At 43.3% G+C, this 22689-nt stretch overlaps 1 protein-coding gene across 1 annotated transcript in view; it reads left to right on the forward strand.

Annotated features, from left to right (window-relative positions):
* Nucleotides 1-22689, forward strand: part of SNTB2 (syntrophin beta 2) — a 144302-nt gene that overhangs the window by 65058 nt on the left and 56555 nt on the right. The window contains exon 3 of the mRNA XM_032156054.2: nt 17426-17639. Within this exon, the coding sequence (XP_032011945.1) occupies nt 17426-17639 (214 nt within the window). The remainder of the gene's footprint in view (nt 1-17425; nt 17640-22689) is intronic.

Consider the following 22689-nt stretch of genomic DNA (forward strand, 5'->3'; position numbering starts at 1 on the left):
AATGCCCCCCAACAGCACTTTAAGGGTGGTATGTTATGTTTTGCAAATGAGAAACGGAGGCTCAGAGGTAATCTTCAAACCTCCCAACAGATAGATGGTAATATCAAGACGAGCTGAGGTTCAGTTCATTTGATTTTAAAGCTTGTTGCTGTGCATTAATGATTTTACAAAAAATATCCAGAAAGCATCAATCGTAGGTTAATGCAAATTCATTGTAGGGTATAAGATACAGATAGATGTAAGGCAATTCCGTACTGATACCCCCTTATTTCTTCAGTATTTATTAAAGAGTGACTCCCCCGACATTGTATTGTTTTGCTATTGAATCTATTTCTGAAATTACTTTTCTAATACTTTTTTTCATTATTATTTGATGGCACTTTATTATTTATTTATTTATTTAGTGACAGGATCTCACTCTGTCCTTCAGGCTGGAGTGCAGTGGCACGATCAAGACACTGTAGCCTCAGCCACCCAGGCTCAGGTGATCCTCCCACCTCAGCCTCGTGGGTAGCTGGAACTACAGGCACGTGCCACCACACCTGGCTATTTTTTTAATTTTTTGTAGAGATAGGATTTTGCCATGTTGCCCAGGCTGGTCTTGAACTCCTGGGCTCCAGTGATCCACCCTCCTCAGCCTCCCAAAGTGCTGGGATTACAGGTGTGAGCCACTGTGGCCTGCCTGAATTTTTTTTTTTTTTTTTTAAGAGACATGGTCTTAACTCTGTCACCCAGGCTGAAGTGCAGTGGTGCAGTAATAGCTCACTTCAGGCTGGGTGCAGAGGCTCACACCTGTGATCCCAGCACTTTGGGAGGCCGAAGTGGGCGGATCACGAGGTCAAGAGATTGAGACCATCCTGACCAACCAGCCTGGTGAAACCCTGTCTCTGCTAAAAATACAAAAATTAGCTGGGTGTAGTGGCGCACGCCTGTAGTCTCAGCTACTTCGGAGGCTGAGGCAGGAGAATCACTTGTACCTGGGAGGCAGAGGTTGCCGTGAGCCAAGATTGTGCCACTGCACTCCAGCCCGGGTGACAGAGCGAGACTCTGTCTCAAAAAAAAAAAAAAAAAAAAAAGCTCACTTCAGCCTTGAACTCCTGGCTCAAGGGATTCTCCTGCCTCAATGTCCTGAGTAGCTGGGACTACAGGCATGTGCTACCATGCCTGGCGAGTTTTAAAATTTTGTAGATACATGGTCCTACTATATTGCCCAGGCTGGTCTTGGACTCTTGGCCTGAAGCAGTCCTCCCTTTTTGGCCTCCCAAAGTGCTGGGATTACAGGCCTGAGCCACTGCATCTGGCCTGATGGCATGTATTTAAAAGTTAACTTTATAATAATTTATTACACAGCACATGTTTATTATAGAAAGTCCAAATGCTATAGAAATGCTTAATTTCTAAAATGGAAGTTCCTGTAATTGCACTCACAAATGTGACCACTATTAGCAAATTGGCATGTTTTCTTGAGCACTTTATTAACATACTGATCTATATATACTTTTTTAAATATATAAAACTTAGAGCTTGCTTTAATCACTGACCAATAACTCTGATACCCTTAATTTTATAGTATATGAGTCTTTTTTTTGTTTGTTTTTTGAGATGGAGTCTCGCTCTGTCTCCCAGGCTGGAGTGCAATGACGCAATCTCGGCTCACGGCAACCTCCGCCTCCCAGGTTCAAGCGAGTCTCCTGCCTCAGCCTACTGAGTAGCTGGGATTACAAACACCTACCACCACGCCTGGCTAATTTTTTGTATTTTTAGTAGAGATGGGGTGTCACCATGTTGGCCAAGCTGGTCTTGAACTCCTGACCTTGTGATCCACCCACCTCAGCCTCCCAAAGTGCTGGGATTACAGGCATGAGCCACTGCTCCTGGACGGGTTCATTTTTTCAAAAAGTAACCTCTAATAATCTGAGCAGGAGACTAAGAGGAATATAAATTATTCCTAACCAACCCATTTCTTTCTTTCTTTCTTTTTTTTTTTTGGAGACAGAGTCTCGCTCTGTCGCCCCGGCTGGAGTGCAGTGGCATGATCTCGGCTCACTGCAAGCTCTGCCTCCCAGGTTCACGCCATTCTCCTACCTCAGCCTCCCCAGTAGCTGGGACTGCAGGCGTGCGCCAAAATACCCTGCTAATGTTTGTATTTTTAGTAGAGATGGGGTTTCACCATGTTAGCCAGGATGGTCTCGATCTCCTGACCTCGTGATCCGCCCGCCTCGGCCTCCCAAAGTGCTGGGATTACAGGCATGAGCCACCGTGCCCAGCACCAACCTGTTTCTTATGCAAACTGCCTTTTTCATTGCCGCTGCCTTAGTGAAAATGAAATTAAATTAAGTCTTATCTGTTCTAATCCTAAGTAAACTTTTTTACTGTCACTGTCAACAATCTTCTCATTTGCTTTGTGTGTTTTGAAGTAAGCGGAAGGATATAAAACAAGTTGTAACATTGTTTCACATAAAGCAGTGCTGCTTTTTAGGGGACAGAAGTATACAGGGTTGAATTCACTTTTTAAAAAGATGTGGCCCGCCGGACGAGGTGGCTCACGCCTGTAATCCCAGCACTTTGGGAGGCTGAGGCAGGCGGATCATCTGAGGTCGGGAGTTGGAGACCAGCTTGGCCAATATGGAGAAACCCTGTCTCAACTAAAACATACAAAATTAGCTGGGCATGGTGGCACGTGCCTGTAATCCCGGCTACTTGGGAGGCTGAGGCAGGAGAATTGCTTGAACCCAGGAGGCGGAGGTTGCGGTGAGCCGAGATAATGCCATTGCACTCCAGCCTGGGCAACAGGAGCAAAACTCCGTCTCAAAACGAACAAACAAAACAGATGTAGCCTAGAAAATAAATATAAATCTTAATACTAAAAACCTAAGAAAAATATGTAATTTGAAGTGATTGTTCAGATGTAGTGTCTCCCAGATTTTCAATTAATTATATAAAGAATTTTAAACAAACATATCTACTATATGGCAATTTCCACAGGGAAATTTGCCGGTAGCTGTCTTCCTTACAAAAACATTTAAAAATGCAAACTCAAGATATTTAAAACATTTTTTATAAAAAATTGAGAAGCTTGCATATTCTTTTGTAGTTTGAGGAAACATTCCAAAGAAAAACACTTTTTAAATTCAATTAAGAAATATTTACTTTATAAATGACCAAGAACTAGTTTACCATATTAGATCAGTAGTTAAAGAAGTTTACCAAGGAGAATTTATACAGTAGATAGTCTAAAGCCCCAAATTATTTCAGTCTTCCTTGTTATTCTACATTTTTATATGTAAAAGCATGAAGGCTAATACTTTTGTATAAAAGTAATAGATATTCAAGTTAGACTTTGATGAGGCCTAAAAAATACTGGGGCTTTTTTTTTTTTTTTTGCCAGTTTGTATAAATTAATTGTAAAAGGCCATAATTTTTTCTTTTTTCTTTTCTTTTTTTTTGAGATGGAGTCTTGCTCTTTCACCCAGGCTGGAGCGCAGTGGTGTGATCTTGGCTCACTGCAACCTCCGCCTCCCGGGTTCACGCCATTCTCCTGCCTCAGCCTCCCGAGTAACTGAGACTACAGGCGCCCGCCACCACGCCCGGCTAATTTTTTGTATTTTTAGTAGAGACGGGGTTTCATCGTGTTAGCCAGGTTGGTCTCCATCTCCTGACCTTGTGATCTGCCCGCCTCAGCCTCCCAAAGTGCTGGGATTACAGTGGTGAGCCATCACGCCCGGCCTTTTTTTTTTTTTTTGAGATGGTGTCTCGCTCTGTCACCAGGCTGGAGTGCAGTGGCCTGATCTTGGCTCATTGCAACCTTTGCCTCCCGGGTTCAAGTGATTCTCCTCCCTCAGCCTCCCGAGTAGCCGGGACTACAGGCGTGCACCAACACACCCAGCTAATGTTTGTATTTTTAGTAGAGATGGGGTTTCACCATGTTGGCCAGGGTAATCTCAATCTCTTGACCTCGTGATCTGCCCACCTCAGCCTCCCAAAGTGCTGGGATTACAGGCGTGAGCCACCGCCCCCGGCCAAAAGGCCATAATTTTTAAATCCTGAAATTTTAATTGCTGGGGACAAATTTCAGAGCTACCTTATTTTTTGGTTTATTTGGACTTATTTCACTATAGCTCAGAAGTTTAAAATTATACTTGAATTTTTTTGTTATCCCAGTAGTAATTTGAGATCTTCAAAAAAGGATATTTCTCCTACTTTTATTGATTTGGACCAGAGCTTAAGTTGGAACAGAGAAGGAAAGATGGATAATGAACTGAACTGAAAATTCCAAGATCACCATAAACCTAAATCACATCTTATAAATCTGGGAGACACTACTGCTTCTTAGGGCATGCTTGGTTTTCTTGTTGACGACTTTTCTCCCCTCATGCCTAGCAAGAGGAAAGGAACTAACTTCACAGAGTTAAACGACAAGGCAATAATAGGAAATTAAGTGTGACTTTAGATATGCTGGTACATCAAGAACTCAAATTCAATTTGTGTGAGATATGAGGTTCTGGTGACTGTCCTGTAACTCTCCACTGTTATCACAAATCGCCCCTCCCAGTTCTTCAGACAAAATAAAAGCATTAAGAGACATGGATTTCCTGCTTTTAAGTAGAAGAAAATAATAATATCCTGCATTTGTTGAGACAGGAGATCAAGATTGGGTGGGCATATATACCATTTTTCACCTATTAAAATAGCAAGGGTTATTTTAAGTGGGATTACTTCATGTTGGCAAGTGTACTGACATGGACATGCTTATATATTGCAGGTGGGAGCATAAAAATGGTACAGATTTTAGGGGGGAGGAATTTGGCAGTACTTACCATGATGCTTAAATGTTACTTTGACCCAGTAATTTATCTGCTGAAAAAGATGTTCAGTGTATTGTTAACTAAACTAAGTTCCCTGGCCAGGTGTGGTGCCTCAATACTTGTAATCCCAGCACTTTGGGAGGCTAAGGCAGAAGGATCACTTGAGGCCAGAAGTTCAAGACCAGCCTTGGCAACATAGCGAGACCCCACTGTCTCTGCAAAAAAACAAAAAAATTAGCCAGATACAGTGGTGCATACCTGTAGTCCTAATTACTCCAGCGGCTGAGGCAAGAAGATCCCTTGAGCCTAGGAGTTTGAGGCTGCAGTGAGCTATGATTGTGCCACTGCACTCCGACCTGGACAACAAAATGAGACTCTGTCTCTTTTAAAAAAAGGAAAAAAAAAAAAAAAAGAGGGCCAGGCACGGTGACTCATGCCTATAATCCCAGCACTTTGGTAGGCTGAGGCAGCAGATTGCTTGAGCCTAGGAGTTCAAGACCAGCATGGGCAACATGGCAAAACCCTGTCTCTACAAAAAAGTTACAAAAATTAGCTGGGTACTGTGGTGTGCACCTGTAATCCCAGCTACTATCGAGCCTAAGGTGGGAGGATCACTTAAGCCTGGGAGATTGAGGCTGCAGTGAGCCATGGTTATGCCACTTGACTCCAGCCTGGGCAACAGAGTGAGATCTTGTCTCACAAGAATAAGTGCCCAATAATTAGGGAATGCCTAAATAAATTATGGTAAACACACAATATGGAATACTATATAGCTATTTTTAAATGATACTTGCGAAGAGTTTGTGTAACATGGAGAAATGTTTGTTCATTTGTTAAGTGTAGGACTAAACAGACTGGAAGAAAATACAGTGTAATTAGGAATTTTTGTATTTATTTTCTTTTCAGTATTTCCAGTTTAATTATCTGAAAGGAAAGAATAAGTCCAGCCAATAAAGATTAGCTTTAATGGCTGTTCTCAAACAACTGATAAGGAAAGGAACAAAACCGGAGTACAGAGATGCAGAAGACGTGTTATATAACTTGGTATTTTTTTTTTCTTTTTTTTTTTTGAGACTTGCTCGCTCTGTCACCTAGGCTGGAGTGCAGTGGCATGATTTTGTCTCACTGCATCCTCCACCTCCCAGGTTCAAGCAATTCTCCTGCCTCAGCCTCCCAGGTAGCTGGGATTACAGATGCCCGTCACCATGCCCAGCTAATTTTTATATTTTTAGTAGAGACGGGGTTTCACCATGTTGGCCAGGCTGGTCTTGAACACCTGACCTCAGGTGATCCACCCACTCTGGCCTCCCAAAATGTTGGGATTACAGGTGTGAGCCACTGCCCCGGCTCTCAACTTGGTTTTTTACTTATTTATTTATTTATTTTTTTGAGACGGAGTCTCTCCCAGGCTGGAGTGTGTGGTGCAATTTTGGCTCACTGCAGCCTCTGTCTCCTAGTTTCAAGAAATTCTCTTGCCTCAGCCTCCTGAGTAGCTGGGATTACAGGCACACGCCACCATGCCCGACTAATTTTTTTTTTTCCCAAAGTGGTAGTATTACAGGCATGAGCCACCGTGCCCGACCTTCAGCTTGGTTCTGATGAGTGGTTTGGAACATCTTAGCCAGTTTTAATTTTACGTAGAATAGGTGAATGGGTGTCTTCCCTTCTTGTTCACTTCCTGGGCCTAGAACTATCCTAAGCATAAATGTTTAGTGGTATCTCAAAACCCCTGTAGTGTGTATCCATATTATAGAAACAATATTGAGTAACATCTTGTTCAAGCATTAGCCAATGTGATTGCCTTTCAGAACACTGGGCTTTTCTCTGTAGTTTCTATATAGGTGGAGAAAGGTGGAGTTTTTTAGAGAGTTTAATCACTGTAAATGTCCTTCAGAATACCTGCGAGAGTCCTAGAAATGAGACCAAAGTCGGGGACGGGGGAACTAAAAGGAAGGGAAAGGAAGAAAGGCGGGAAGTGAGGAGCAGAAAGAAAGAAAACAAAACAAAAAACCCTGGCACCAATATGACAGCTTCAAACTGCTGTATCCCCAGGGCTAACAACATAGTACCAGGAATTTTTTTCTCTGCTTTCAGGCCTATAATGAGGAAATTTCTGTCTGACCAATATCAGGGGCACATCAGCTGCTGTACTAAGTTTCTTCAAATATCCTGGAATTATGGTGAGTTTGAACCCGTTAGCTACAACTTCTACAACTGTTCTTAGAGTTGTGTGGATGCAGTCCCATTAGAGAGATAGAATTATTGGTTTATCTGTGCTAGATCTTAGTAAGCTCCCATTACTTTTGCGTTAGGATTAATAGAGGTGGAATTTGAGATGTGCTTTGGGAAATGGGTATGATTTAGACACATGGAAGTGAAGAAATGAGGGAATCAACATAAATAAGGACACAGGAAAAGTCAGAATATACCTTTCTGCAAGTAGTTTACTGGGTTGTGGTGGCCTGTGCTTGTGCTTGAAATCTTTTGGTGGGTTTTCTTGTGCAAGCAGTTTAAGTAGTAAGATATTTGAGGGGACAGAAGAGAAGATATGGCTGGAAAGATGAATTTTTACACAAGACTTTATTTCCTTAGGCAATAGCAAACCATACAGACTCTTTTAAATTGGGAGTGGCCTGGTATGAGTTGGGGTCTAGGATAATCAACCTGGCAACCTTGTGTAAAGGAATGAGAGAAGGGAAGAGGGTCTAGGCAAGGAGATCGGTTAAGAGGCCAGTACAGATACAAAGGGACAACTATTGTATGAGTCTACCTATGTGAGGTACCTAGAGTAGTCAAACTCATAAGGACAGAAAGTAGAATGGTGGTTGCCAGGGGAGAGGGGAACGGGGAGTAATTGTTTAGTGGGTATAGAGTTTCAGTTTGGGAAAATGAAAAAGTTCTGGAGATGGCTGGTGGTTGTGGTTTCACAACAATGTGAATACTTAATACACTGAACTGTACGTTTAAAAAAAATGATTAAAATAGTAAACTTTATGTTGTGTATATTTTACAATTACAAAAACAAAACAAAACAAAACGAAGCAGCAGCAGCAGCAGCCATTACTGTGGCCCGTCTAGGTTAACCAAGGCATGTGGGCAGTGGAAACTGAGGGGAGTAGGTAGGCTAGAGAACAGTTTCAGATGTGGTTTGGCACCTGATTAGATGTAGCGGGTAGGGACAGGGAGTGGTCTGCAAAGGTTTAGAGAAGCATTTTCCAAACCTTGGTTGAGCATGAGAATTAACCACCTGGGCAACCTTTAATAAAATACAGAAGAGTGTACTTCACACCAGGCTAACTATAGTACTGGTTTAGATCCTGCCTGGCGAGAAAGATGATGATGCTAATCCTAGTAACTACAAGAGTGAGCACAGGAGCAGGGGATAAAGGATAATGAAGATTAGTTCTTGTTTGGATGTGTTGAATCTGAAGGATGGGGCAGCACCCAGGTGGTAGGATTGGGGCCAACAGGAGATATTGGTTCTAGAGAGCTGTGTTAAACTGGAGATCTAACAGAAAGCTGACAGGGATGAGAGGATAAAGTGAGAAGTGCTAAAATCAGAGCCTTAGGGAACACCTAGATTATAGGGATAAGAGGAGAAAAAAGGCACTAAAAAATAAATGGCCAGAAAGAAGAAATACAAAACAGCTGGTAGAGTGCGTTGCTATACATATTGGAATGGTCGAGCATAAGGATTGAGAAAGGGCCTTTGGATTGGGTAAGAAAACATTGCTCGCCCTTTAGAATGCTGTTTTAATTCAGAAGCGATTAAGGAGTGAAAGGAGAAAATAGAAACAATAAGCAGAAATTGTTTTGTTTTGATTTTCAAGGAGTGGTGAAGGGAGGGAAGAGCCAAGTCTGGGTTCATCAGGTCAAGGGAGTGCTTTTTCAGTTTGGGTAAACTTGGTACTATTTTAGGCCAGCATTTCTTTTTCTTTCTTTCTTTCTTTTTTTTTTCTTTTTTTCTTTTTTTTTTTGAGGCACAGTTTTGCTCTGTTACCCAGGCTGGAGTGCAATGGCGCAATCTCAGCTCACTGCAACCTCTGCCTCCCAGGTCCAAGTGATTCTCCTGCCTCAGCCTCCTGAGTAGCTGGGATTACAGGCATGTGCCACCATGCCCGGCTAATTTTGTATTTTTTTAGTAGAGATGGAGTTTCTCCATGTGGTCAGGCTGGTCTTGAACTCCTAACCTCAGGCGATCTGCCCGCCTCGGCCTCCCAAAGTGCTGGAATTACCGGCGTGAGCCACCATGCCCGTTAAGCCAGTATTTCTATGGAGCACTTGTGTTTCGTGGATCTTCTGCCTACCTCCTTCTTTTCTCCCCTTTGATAGTGGAGTGTCTGCTTTCTCTTCCATACTCACTTCCTTGCTTGTGCTGGAAGTCTTCCATTGGCCCTTCTAGGTCCGCTCCTTCTGTACATGCCATCTGTCCCAGGATGCTGACCTGCATGGACAACATCAACAGACTTCCTTGGCCTTTGATTTTTGTTGGATTTGGCCGATGTAGAGCCCCAATAGGACATTGGAGGGAAAGAAGGAGGGTGAGGTTGGAGCATTTATCCCTTTGGCACCCAATTTGCAGGTCACTGCAATCTGGACGAATTGACTGAGTCACTGCTCCTCTCACGTCGGTCTCTATAGGGCTCTTTTCTGGGTTTGGTACCTACTTTGTTTCCTATTTCCTTCGGGCCTAGGTGTGGAAATAGCTAATAGCCCTGGGATACTACACTCTATTTTCCCATGGGTTTTTCTGCACTCTGCCCACACCTTCATAAGTTGTCCCTTTATTAAATCCCTTACTATCGTTTCCTGCTGGGATCCTGACTGATACAGTGATCTTATCCAGTTTCATGGCATTAAATAGCAACCATATGCTAATAGCTCCCAAATTTATGTTTTTAGCCTACACCCATTTCCTGAACTGTAGACTTATATATCTAGCTGCCTGTTAGACTTGGTTGTCTAATGTATGTCTCAAGTTCCTAATCTTTCTTCTAAACCTGTCAAGGGGAACTCTATCCTTCTAGTTGTTCAGGACAAAAATCTTGACATTATCCTTGACTCTTCTTTTTGCCGCCCCCTTATGTAATCTGATGTAGAATCTGACCACTTCTCACCACTTCCATTACTATTCCCCTGGTCCAACTCCCATCATCTCTCATCCCTAATAACCTGCCAGCTGGTCTTCCTGCTTTTTGCCTTGGCCTTCTTTCATTCTATTTTCAACATAGTGGTCACTTGCTCCTGAAAATCTCCCAAAAGCTTCCTGTTTCAGAATAAAAGCCAAAGTCCTTGCCATGACCTAAAAGGCCATACATGGTCTGCCTCCCAGCCCTGTTACCTTTGTGACCCCATTTTCTACTCTGTCCCCCTCACTTACCCAGCTCCAGTTACTCTGGGTCTCCTTACTGTCTAACACTCCTGTTAGTAACTCCTGTTACTGTCCTAACACTGTCTCCCTGGCTGGAATGTTTCTCCCAGATAGTTGCATGGCCAACTCCCCCATCTCCTAAAGTCTTTGTTCAAACATCTTCTTAATGGCTTACCCTAACTACCATATTTAAAATTACAAACTGACATCCCAGGCAGCATTTCTGACCCCTTCACTTGCTGTGTTTCCTTTTCCCATTACACTTAACATCTTCTAATATACTGTATAATTTACTTATTTTATTTTGTAATTATCATACTGTACAATTGAATTTTTTCCCCTTAAGGTATACAGTTCTTTGAATCTGGACACATACATAAATAACACGTACATAAATTCTTGTAACTGTCACCACAATCAGGATACAGGACCGTTCCATGGTTTCAGAAAACTCTGTTGTGCTATCCCTTTATAATCATATCCCTTCTCACCCCAACCCTTAGAAACCACTGAATTTATTTATTTATATTTATTTATTTATTTATTTATTTATTTATTTATTTATTTATTTATTTATTTATTTATTTATTTATTTATTTATTTATTTATTTATTTATTTATTTATTTTGTCAAGACAGGGTCTCGCTCTGTTGCCCAGGCTGGAGCGCAGTGGCGCAATCTCAGCTCACTGCAACCTCCGCCTCCCAGGTTCAAGCCTCCTGCTTCAGCCTCCTGAGTAGCTGGGATTACAGGCGTGCACCATTATGCCTGGCTAATTTTTGTATTTTTAGTAGAGGTGGGGTTTTACCATGTTGGCCAGGCTGGTCTTGAACTCCTAACCTCAAGCGATCTGCTCACTTTAGCCTCTCAAAGTGCTGGGATTACAGGCATGAGCCACGGCGGCTGGCTAGAAACCACTGAATTTTTCATCATATAGTTTTTTCTTTTCAATAATGGGATCATATAACTTTTGAGACTGGTATAATGCCTTTCAGATTCATCCAAGTTACAGAGTTATAAATAGTTTGTTCCTTTTTATTTCTGAATAGTGTTCTATTCTATAGCTGTATCACAGTTTATCCATTCACTTCCATCGAAGGAAATTCGGGTTGCTTCCAGTTGTGGTACTTATGAATAGAGCTGCTAAGAACATTAGTGTACAGGCTTTTGTGTGAATGTAAGTTTTCATTTCTCTAGAATTTCATTAAATTATTAATTACATTGTTATTTTTTGCATATTTTATTCACTGGCTAAGAATTCTACATGCCTAAGACAGTTCCTGGTATATAGTAGGAGCTCAATAAATTAGTGATTTGCTATGTTATTTTAGAATGAAGAGGAAGAGTGAAAAGAGTCACTCTGAACTCATTCAAGGTTCATGTCACCAGACTCTAGACTGCATTCTACTCAAACCCCAAATGGCCAGGAGACTTGAGCTGAAAGACACCTGCAAGTTGAGAATGTAAAAGGCTTTTTACTCAAAGTAAAGCAGTTCCTTCCTCATGTTTTTGGTGGTCATTTATCAGCCTCCTGACTTGAGAGAGGAGCTTGGGGATGAGGTTGGAGAGAATCCTCCTGAGAGAATACTTTAACAGTGACTGTCAACATAACTCATTCCTGTGTAAAATGCACAGCCAGATCTTCCACTCTGAGAATAATCCAGGAACAAACTTGCTTGCAAAAGCAGGGGAAATAATGTCGTGTGACTAACTTAGTTTTACTTAAACTCATAGTAAAGATCACCAGTTGGGGCATGAAAAAGGTAAGAGTTAGAGATAAGAGGAAAGTGCCGGGCGCGGTGGCTCACGCTTGTAATCCCAGCACTTTGGGAGGCCGAGGCGGGCGGATCACGAGGTCAGGAGATCGAGACCACGGTGAAACCCCGTCTCTACTAAAAATACAAAAAAATTAGCCGGGCGTGGTGGCGGGCGCCTGTAGTCCCAGCTACTCGGAGAGGCTGAGGCAGGAGAATGGCGTGAACCCAGGAGGCGGAGCTTGCAGTGAGCCGAGATTGCGCCACTGCACTCCAGCCTGGGCGACAGAGCGAGACTCCGTCTAAAAAAAAAAAAAAAAAAAAGAGGAAAGTAACGATTATATGAGAAGTTGATGTTTATAAAAGAGGTTGATCCATTTATCCAAATATGTGTGTTTGCAGCCATAGGCTTTGTCTGCCCTATTATATATCTTTTTGGATAAGGTTTTTGTTTTGTTTTGTTTGTTTTTTTTTTGTTGGTTTTTTTTTTTTTGAGATGGAGTTTTGCTCTTGTTGTCCAGGCTGGAGTGCAATGGCATGACCTTGGCTCACTGTAACCTCTGCCTCCCGGGTTCAAGCAGTTCTCCTGCCTCAGCCTCCCAAGTAGCTAGGATTATAGGCACCCACCACCACACCCGGCTAATTTTGTATTTTTAGTAAAGATGGGTTTTCGCCATGTTGGCCAGGCTGGTCTCGAACTCCTGACCTCAAGTGATCCACCTGCCTTGGCCTCCCAAAGTGCTGGGATTACAGGTGTGAGCCACTGTGCCCGGCCTGGATAAGCTTTTTTTTTTTTTTTTTTTGTGACGGAGTCTTACTTTCTAGCCCAGGCTGGAGTGCAGTGGCACAATCTCAGCTCACTGCAACCTCTGCCACCTGGGTTCAAGCGATTCTCCTGCCTCAGCCTCCCCAGTAGCTGGGATTACAGGTGCCTGCCACTGCACCCAGTGAATTTTTATATTTTTAGTAGAGACGGGGTTTCACCATCTTGGCCAGGCTGGTCTTGAACTCCTGACCTTGTGATCCATCCATCTCGGCCTCCCAAAATTCTGGGATTACAGGTGTGAGCCACCACGCTCAGCACCGGCCTAGATAAGCTTTAAAAAGCCAGGGTGGGCGTGGTGGCTTAGGCCTGTAATCCCAGCACTTTGGGAGAGGCCGAGGTGGGTAGATCACTTGAGGTCAGGAGTTGGCGAACAGTCTGGCCAACACGGTGAAACCCCGTCTCTACTAAAAAAAAAAAGCCACTTGACAGTTGGGGTGCAGTAGCTCATACCTATAATCCCAGCAGTTTGGGAGGCCAAGGCGGATGGATTGTTTGAGCTCACCAATTAGAGACCAGCCTGGGCAACATGGCGAAACCCTGTCTCTACTAAAAATACAAAAATTAGGTGGGTATGGTGGTGTGCACCAGTAGTCTTAGCCACTCAGGAAAGATAGGGGGATGGTTTGAGCCCAGGAGGCAGAGGTTGCAGTGAGCTGAGATCATGCCACTGCACTTCAGCCTGGGTGATAGAGCCAGACCTTGTCTCAAAAAAAAAAAAAAAAAAAAGCCACTTGCGTTCAGCTTAAAATCAGATGCCCCAAACATGGAACTCTTCATAACCTGATTAATTAGAGCTTAGAATTCAGTAAGAATCAGTTGGATTTTGGATCCCATCCAGTGCATTATAGTTTTTGAAGCCTTAACAAGATTTCAGTTTACATGTCTTTCATGTTTAAAGTTTGAGCAAGAGGCTGGGTGGTGGCTCATGCTTGTAATCCCTGTGCTTTGAGAGGCCAAGGCAGGAGGCTTGCTGGAAGCCAGGAGTTTGAGACCAGCCTGGGCAAAATAGCAAGACCTCGTCTCTACAAAAAAATTAAAAAATTAGCCAGATGTGTTGGTGTGTGCCTGTAGTTGCAGCTACTCAGGAGGCTGAGGCAGGATTACTTGAGCCCAAGAATTTGAGGTTACAGTGAGCTATGATTGTGCTACTGCACTTCAACCTGGGGGACAGAGTGAGACCCTGTCTCAAAAATAAAATTAAGACAGAGTTTGAACAAGGTCTCAAAATAAATTTTCTTCATTTCTTAAATAAATGTTTAAAATAAATACTATGGACTTACAAAAATTTTAAATATACAGAACGACATAAAGAAAAAAATGCAATCCTACACCTGTATGTAAGCACTATTGATATTTTGATTAAGTTCCTTCCAGACATCTTTACAGGTACATCTGTGCAGTACATGTATGTGTTTTTGTCACTCTAAAGAAGAGAAGGGATGACAGTAATGCTTTTGGGGTGGGAGGAAGCCACGTTCATGTTCAGTAATAGGGATACGTGAGGCCGGGCGTCGTGGCTCACGCCTGTAATCCTAGCACTTTGGGAGGCCAAGGCGGGCGGATCACGAGGTCTGGAGATCGAGACCATCCTGGCTAGCACAGTGAAACCCCGTCTCTACTAAAAATACAAAAAATTAGCCGGGCGTGGTGGCAGGCGCCTGTAGTCCCAGCTACTCAGGAGGCTGAGGCAGGAGAATGGCATGAACCCAGTAGGTGGAGCTTGCAGTGAGCTGAGATCGTGCTACTGCACACCAGCCTGGGCGACAGAGTGAGACTCCATCTAAAAAAAAAAAAAGGGATACATGAATGGAAGAAAAAGTTAGCTTCAGCATCTGAACACTCAAAACAGTTTGTAAACATCAGTGTTTGATTAAATATTTTAAGGATTATCTTCAACTATCAGGAAAAATGAAATGATTCTGAAATACGTTGCGGGTTCTGAGTTGAACTGAAAGCTCCATGTGGGGGTGTAAAGGCTCTGCTTATCCAGCCACGTGTCCAGGTTAAGGCCTTAACATAGGACTGAAACAGAAGACTGTTAACTTTTTGCCATTCCCAAACATAGAAACAGATGTCCATCCACAGCTCTTCAGCCATTCTGGATGGCTAATTAGATGGGGGTATGGACTGCATTGCCATCAACTCAGATAAAATTCATGTCTCTTTTAATGAGGCAATACATAAATTGTATGTGTATATCTGTTTTTGTTTTAGGATGTGTGTAGTAATCAGTTCAGTGATGCTACTGTGTGATTGAATGAACTTCTGAGTAGATCATTAAGGGTTCTTTTCCAACCACTATATTATTCAAGAATTCATTTAGAATGTCTTTAATTTCCTCCAGTTGGTAGCCCAATAGTGTACTGCCTTAAATGTTCAAAAAGCATGCCTCTGCCGTTTGCAGTAACTGGAAACCTTAGGAATTTCTGCCAAAGTCCTTAAAGCATAAAGCTGAAGTATGTGTTAAAATGCCTGAGTCAGCTGCTCAAGGGATATACTGACTGCACTCCTGCTGATTTTTCTAGGGTAAAAAAATCTCCTTGGTGACCTGAGGCAGCTAGCTTTTACTCTACCCAGAAGCACAGGTATTATAACTATGCACAAAAAGCACAGAGCTATATTACATCTAAATTTCAGTATTGGAATTGTTAAATTTTTTATTATTATACTTAATTTCAGTAAATCTTTTTTAATAATGTATAAGAAAATAACTTTAATTCTTCTACTGATTACCATTACAATTTTTTAATTCTTCTCTAACTTTCTAATTTAGTGAAGGAAAAAGAAAGGTACCTACTGTATTTATTGAATGTTTAGTACGTGCCTGAAATTTTTATTTGCTTAGTGTTACTCCCATTTTGTAGATGAGGACCTCAGAACATTAAGTGCGGTCACATAGCTTTGAGTAGCAAGCACAGTTAGGATTTGAACCAGGTCTTCTTGATTCCAAAGGCATCTCTATGACCACATTATGCTGTAGAATGAGCTGTCAACTATTAGGCCTGTAAAAGACTATCAGCCTTATTAAATAAAAAACTAAGGCGCAGCACAGTAAGCATAATATACTACCATACGTGTGATTAGGTATACACGCATGTGTATGTGTTTATTTTCATACATGCTTAGCATACCAGGCATCTCTTTGAATGGTTGCCTCCAGGAATGGAGACAGGGTAGTTAGAAATCTGGACTTTTATTATAAAACCTTTTATACCTCTTGAGTTTTGTTTTATGTGCATGTATTACCTATTCACAGGAGAAACTGTGTGTACCACTGTGCCCAGCCAGTTTGTCTAGTTTTTGAAACAAGAACACCGTGCCTCAAGTGACAGTAATTGTAGTCATGACTGAAGTAAAAGAAGTATTTCATGAGTTTTAAAATTGAACTTAAAAAAGCTTCCTATCTACTTAAAGCTTGATTTTCATTTGGGGCTACATTAATGGAAATAGAGTATTTTGAACAAGCAAGGGGGATCAGTTGAGTTGGCTTTGTGCTTATTAATCATACCTTGTCTTGAATATACTTTATTTTTGCACTTGATTTTAAGAACTGTAATGACCTGTTTACATAGCTGTCTCCTCTGCAAGGCTGGGCATTCCTTGAGGGATAGAATCCATGGCTCATTTGTCCTTGTGTCTTTACTGGCTAGCCTAATTCTTGACACTTGATAGGTAGCTAATAAAAGTTGATTGAGTTGAATGGAAATAGAAATACTTAGCTTAGTATGGGGAGGAGAGAGAAGAGAAAAATCTGTCTTCAGATAATTACAGAGTTCTCATGTAGAAGAGAGATTAAGTTTGTTCTATATGGCTTGAGAAGACAGGGAACCAATGGGTAGAAGTATGGAGAAGTTTCTAAAGGTTGAGTCATCTAAAGCCTAGATAGGTCTGTCTTAGAATCTATCTCCAGGGGATTCATGGCTCTTTAACTTAAATTTTTTTTTTTTTTTTGAGACAGAGTCTTGCTCTGTCGCCCAGGCTGGAGTGCAGTGGCACGATCTTGGCTCACTGCAAGCTCTGCCTCCCGGGTTCACGCCATTCTCATGCCTCGGCCTCCTGAGTAGCTGGGACTACAGGCACCCGCCACCACACCCGGCTAATTTTTTTATTTTTTTAGTAGAGACGGGGTTTCACCGTGTTAGCCAGGATGGTCTCCATCTCCTGACCTCGTGATCCGCCTGCCTCGCCTCCCAAAGTGCTGGGATTACAGGCATGAGCCACCGTGCCCAGCCTTAACTTAACTTTTTTACCCCCACTTTTTGTTTGTTTGTTTGTTTTTGAGACAGAGTCTTGCTCTGTCGCCCAGGCTGGAGTGCAGTGGCACAATCTCAGCTCACTGCAACCACTGCCTCCCGGGTTCAAGCGATTCTCCTGCCTCAGCTTCATGAGTAGTTGGGACTACAGGCGCATGCCACCACGCTCACCTACTTTTTTGTATTTTTGGTAGAGACGGGGTTTCACTATGTTGACCAGGCTGGCCTCGAACTCCTGACCTCAAGTGATCCGCCCGCCTCGGCCTCCCAAAGTGCTGGGATTACAGGCGTGAGCCACCATGCCCAGCCATTTCCCCCACTTTGTTATAGATATAGCATGTATGTGAATACTTTAGTTATCGCTTATTATAGGAAGCAAAATTACTAACCTTCTTCTTTGATTTTTTTGTTCATAGTCAAGTTCATCCGAGAAGTAACACCATATATCAAGAAGCCATCATTAGTGTCAGATCTGCCGTGGGAAGGTGCAGCCCCCCAGTCACCAAGCTTTAGTGGCAGTGAGGACTCTGGTTCGCCAAAACACCAGAACAGCACCAAGGACAGGAAGATCATCCCTCTCAAAATGTGCTTTGCTGCTAGAAACCTAAGCATGCCGGATCTGGAAAACAGGTGAGGTGTACCTAACAAGAACATCGTACCTACAGCGTTACAAATTTAAGGACATGTTGCAGTATTATATGACTCTGTTAACTCAGTTATACAGAGGAAAACATGAGTCTGAGGTGAGAGATGCATTTTGGGGGTTCCACATTTTAAGTTATTCTACATATATACATGTATATGTGTAGAAAAAATTTTGGACAGACACACAAGAAACTGTTAATGGCTTTACCTCTAGGGTGTCAAATAAGATTAAAGGAGAAAAAGAAAGAGGGGGCATCTTCTCTTCCTTTTATGTCTTTCTGTAACGTTAATACTTTTTTCGCTATGAATATGTATTACTTTATAATTGAAAGAAGTCTTGTTAAAGAGAAATTTTTAAATATCCCCTTAGATGGAAATTCCTTATACTGTAGGTAGTATAGAGTTAGAGGTCTGCATTATGGTTCTGGCTGAATCAACCAGCAGTGTGACTCTGGCAAGTTACCTTCCCTTGACCTCAGTTTCCTGATTTGCAAAATGAGAAAATTAGATTGGATAATTTCTGATGTCCCTCCTAGTTCTATAATCATATGTGTTCTATAACTTTATCTTCATTAACTCAGTGAAGTGGCACTGGTAGACCGAATGTTAGGTTAGAGATTAGGGGAAAAAATAAGATGAAAATAACTTTCCCAAAGACATAGTTAAGGACAGACTTTTTATAATGTGTTTTCACTATTATGGTCTCCTCTGATCTTAATGCACAGCCAGGTCCCTGATCAGGATGGAATGGAGCACAGAAGACACCAAGAAACTGAATGGCCTCCTTGGGTTTTTAAGGCCTCCTTGGGTGTTAAAGGCTTTAAAGCTTCTGCTCTGTAGTATATTATGTGGTTTGCTGGAATGAACTGAGCTCTGCAGTCAGACAGACCTTGGTTTGAATCCCAACTAGGTCACCTGCTCAAAGTAAGGTTCTGAGCAAGTCCCTTCACTTCCATATACCGCCATGTCATCATCTGTAAAAAAGTGGTAATGGTACTTAGTGTGCAGATTAAATGAGATGGTACCTATAAAGGCCCTTACACAGAGCCAAGCACATCCAGTAGGTTCTCAAGAAATAGTATTTTTAAAAAGTCTTAACTCTGCTGGGCACAATGGCTCACACCTGTAATCCCAGCACTTTGGGAGGCCAGGGTTAGAGAATTGCTTAAAGCCAGAAGTTCAAGACCAGCTTGGGCAACATAGTGAGACCTCGCCTCTATAGCATTTTTAAAAAAAAATTAGCCAGACATACTGGCGTGTACCTGTAGTCCTAGCTACTTGGGAGGCTGAGGTGGGAGGATCACTTGAACCCAAGAGTTCAAGGCTGCAGTGAGCTAGGATTGTGCCACTGCACTGTAGCCTGGGTGACAGAACAATATCCTGTCTCTTAAGAAAAGTCTTAACTGACTACTATGTAAACACATTTTGAAAATTATATTCTGATATATTTAAATTGTTGGCTTTGTTTTAAAATTTCAAGACATTGTAGAAATTACTTTGTGCTACATATAGGTTTATTTCTGGAAGGTTATGTGTATGTTGAATCATCTAAGTGCAACACAGGTTGATCTTTAAAGGAATTTTATATTCTTTTCATAAAGTAAGAATTTAATTTGGGCTGGGCGAGGTGGCTCATGCCTGTAATCCCAGCACTTTGGGAGACTGAGGCAGGTGGATTACTTGAGGTCAGGAGTTCGAGACCAGCCTGGCTAACATGGTGAAACCCTGTCTCCACTAAAAATACAAAACAGCCAGGCGTGGTGGCAGGCACCTGTAATCCCAGCTACTTGGAAGGCTGAGGCAGGAGAATTGCTTGAACCTGGGAGGCAGAGGTTGTAGTGAGCCAAGATTGCGTCACTGCACTCTAGTCTGGGTGACAGAACGAGACTCTGTCTCAAATAAAATAAAATAAATAAATAAACAAATCAGATACATTTGAGCCAGACACGGTGGTGGCTCACACCTATCATCCCAATACTTTGGAAGGCTGAGGCAGGAGGATTGCTTGAGGCCAGGAGTTTAAGACTAACTTGGGCAACATAACAAGACTCTATCTCTACAAAAAAAAAAAGAGAGAGAAAAAAAAGAGATATATTTTTATATAAAAAGAGATATATTTCTTATATATATATATAGAGAGAGAGAGAGAGAGAGCCCTTCATCTGTTAATCATGGGCTTTTTTTTTTTTTTTAAGTTAGAGGCCATAGAGGATTAAATAGAATAGAGAAACAAAGTGATAAAGAAGAACAAATTGCAACTACATTTGTCAACTAGCTGTCAGGCTGAGAAAAGTACAGAGTCAATTTTGTTATAAATCATTTCTTTTCTCTTTTTTTTTTTTTTTTTTTTGAGACAGGGCTTCACTCCCCTTGCCCAGGCTAGAGTACAATGGTATGGGCTCAGTTCACTGCAACCTCTGCCTCCTGGGCTCAAGTAATTCCTCTGCCTCAGCCTCCCAAGTAGCTGGGACTACAGGTGCATGCCATTGTGCCCAGCTAATTTTTGTATTTTTTGTAGAGACAGGGTTTTGCTACATTGCCCAGAGTGGTCTCCAACTCCCTAGATTCCAGCAATCTACTCGCTTTGGTCTCCCAAAGTGCTGGGATTACAGGCATCAGCCACTGCGCCCGGCCATAAATCATTTCTGAGAATAGGTACCTATAGTGCTGCTGATGTAGTGAAGAAAAAGACAAAACGTTATAAAGTTTCTTTTATTTATTTTATTAATTTTTTTTTGCACACAAAACAATAAACATTTTCTGAAAGTACATACAAACAAAAAGATGCATATCAAACATATTAGGAAGGTTGCACATGGGAAGACGGGGAATAGAAATGGGGGGTGGGAATTAAAGAAAATAAATGAGAGAGGGACTTTGTATGGATCAATGATAATAACTCAATCCTCTATTTGACAAAGAAGAAGGAGAAGGAAGAGGAAGAAAAAGAAAGTGGGATAAAGGATCAGAAAGGGAGGAAAATAGAAAAAATCAGAGTATGACTCCAAGGTAGACCTGTTTTGTCGTCGCTGGGTTGGTTGGTTGATTTGTCTGTTGTATTTTTCATATGTTTCGCCATGTTGGCCAGGCTGGTCTCGAACTCCTAGCCTCAAGTGATCAACCCGCCTTGGCCTCCCAGAGTACTGGGACTACAGGCGTGAGCCACCACGTTCAGCCCCCACATTGCTTCTGGCCTCTGTGGTAGACCTCCCAGACGGGGCGGCCAGGCAGAGGCGCTCCCCACATCCCAGACGGGGCGGCCGGGCAGAGGCGCTTCTCACTTCTTCCCAGACGGGGCGGCCGGGCAGAGGCGCTCCTCATATTCCAGACGATGGGCGGCCGGGCAGAGGCGCTCCTCACTTCCCAGACGATGGGCGGCCGGGCAGAGGCGCTCCGCACTTCCCAGACGGGGCGGCCGGGCAGAGACGCTCCTCACTTCTTCGCAGACGGGGTGGCCGGGCAGAGGCGCTCCTCACTTCCCAGACGGGGCGGCCGGGCAGAGGCGCTCCTCACTTCCCCTCACTTCCCAGACGGGGCGGCCGGGCAGAGGCGCTCCTCACTTCCTAGACGGGGTGGCGACCGGGCAGAGTCGCTCCTCACATCCCAGACGATGCGTGGCCGGGCAGAGGGGCTCCTCACATCCCAGACGATGGGTGGCCAGGCAGAGACGTTCCTCACTTCCTAGACGGGGCGGCGGCCGGGCAGAGGCGCTCCTCACCTCCCAGACGGGGCGGCCGGGCAGAGGAGCTCCTCACAACCCAGACGGGGCGGCGGCCGGGCAGAGGCTGCAATCCCAGCACCCTGGGAGGCCAAGGCAGGCGGCTGGGAGGCGGAGGCTGTACCGAGCCAAGACCACGCCACCGCACTCCAGCCCGGGCAACACCGAGCACCGAGTGAGCGAGACTCCGTCTGCAGTCCCAGCACCTCAGGAGGCCGAGGCGGGCAGACCACTCGAGGTCAGGAGCTGGAGACCAGCCTGGCCGACATGGCGAAACCGCGCCTCCAGCCAAGGGAGAAAAACCAGGGAGGGGTAGTGGCGCGCGCCGGCAATCCCAGGCAGCCCGCAGGCCGGGGCAGGAGAATCACGGGAGCCAGACGCAGGGAGTCTGCAGTGAGCCGACTGTACTCCAGCCTGGGCCACAGAGGGAAGAAAAGAAAGAAGAAAGGGAAGGAAGAAAGGGAAGGAAGGAAGGGAGGGGGGGAGGGAGGGCAGGCAGGCAGGCAAAAACGTTATAAAGTTTCTGTAGAAACCCGGAGTTGTGGGAGTGGGCAAAGAAGGAAGGAAGAAGATGATATGACTTGGCTGTATTGCTAAACGTTGTGCTACTTCATCATTCACTATGGATTGAAGTCCAGTTAACCTTGGTCTTTGTTAAAACTTGGGGGCTGAATTCTCTTTGACATATTTATACACTAAAGACATTTGGTGATGGTCAGATGTGAAATAGATTTTCAGAACCAAACGGAGAGGGCAGTTTGGGGCTACAAGAGTTGTACTATTATACCTTCCTTTTCAGTAAATGATCTGTCTACTTGACCATGGCATACTATATAAGGAAAGGTCTTAGAAGATCCATGCTAGTTTTGAGATTCTCAGTCTTAATGCTGCAAAGTAACTTGTTCTAATTTTACTTAAGATATCAAAATTTGGCCGGGTGCAATGGCTCACACCTGTAATCCCAGCACTTTGAGAGGCCAAGGCGGGTGGATCACTTGACATCAGGAGTTCGAGACCAACCTGGCCAACATGGTGAAACCCCATTTCTACTAAAAATACAAAAATTAGCTAGGTGTGGTGGTGCACACCTGTAATCCCAGCTATTCGGGAGGCTGAGATAGGAGAATTGCTTGAACCCGGGAGGTGGAGGTTGCAGTGGGCTGAGATTGCGGCACTTTGCAAGACAGTGTTTCAAAAAAAATTTTTTTTTAATAAAAAATGCTGCAAATGATTTGCTTTTTGTAAAATATAAATTGGAAGAGATTCAAGGTTATTCCTATGCTGATACCACTTATACTTGCATTTCCATGCGCTTTT

Source organism: Hylobates moloch, unplaced genomic scaffold (genome assembly GCF_009828535.3).
Source record: "Hylobates moloch isolate HMO894 unplaced genomic scaffold, HMol_V3 SCAFFOLD_6, whole genome shotgun sequence".
Classification (NCBI taxonomy): domain Eukaryota; kingdom Metazoa; phylum Chordata; class Mammalia; order Primates; family Hylobatidae; genus Hylobates; species Hylobates moloch.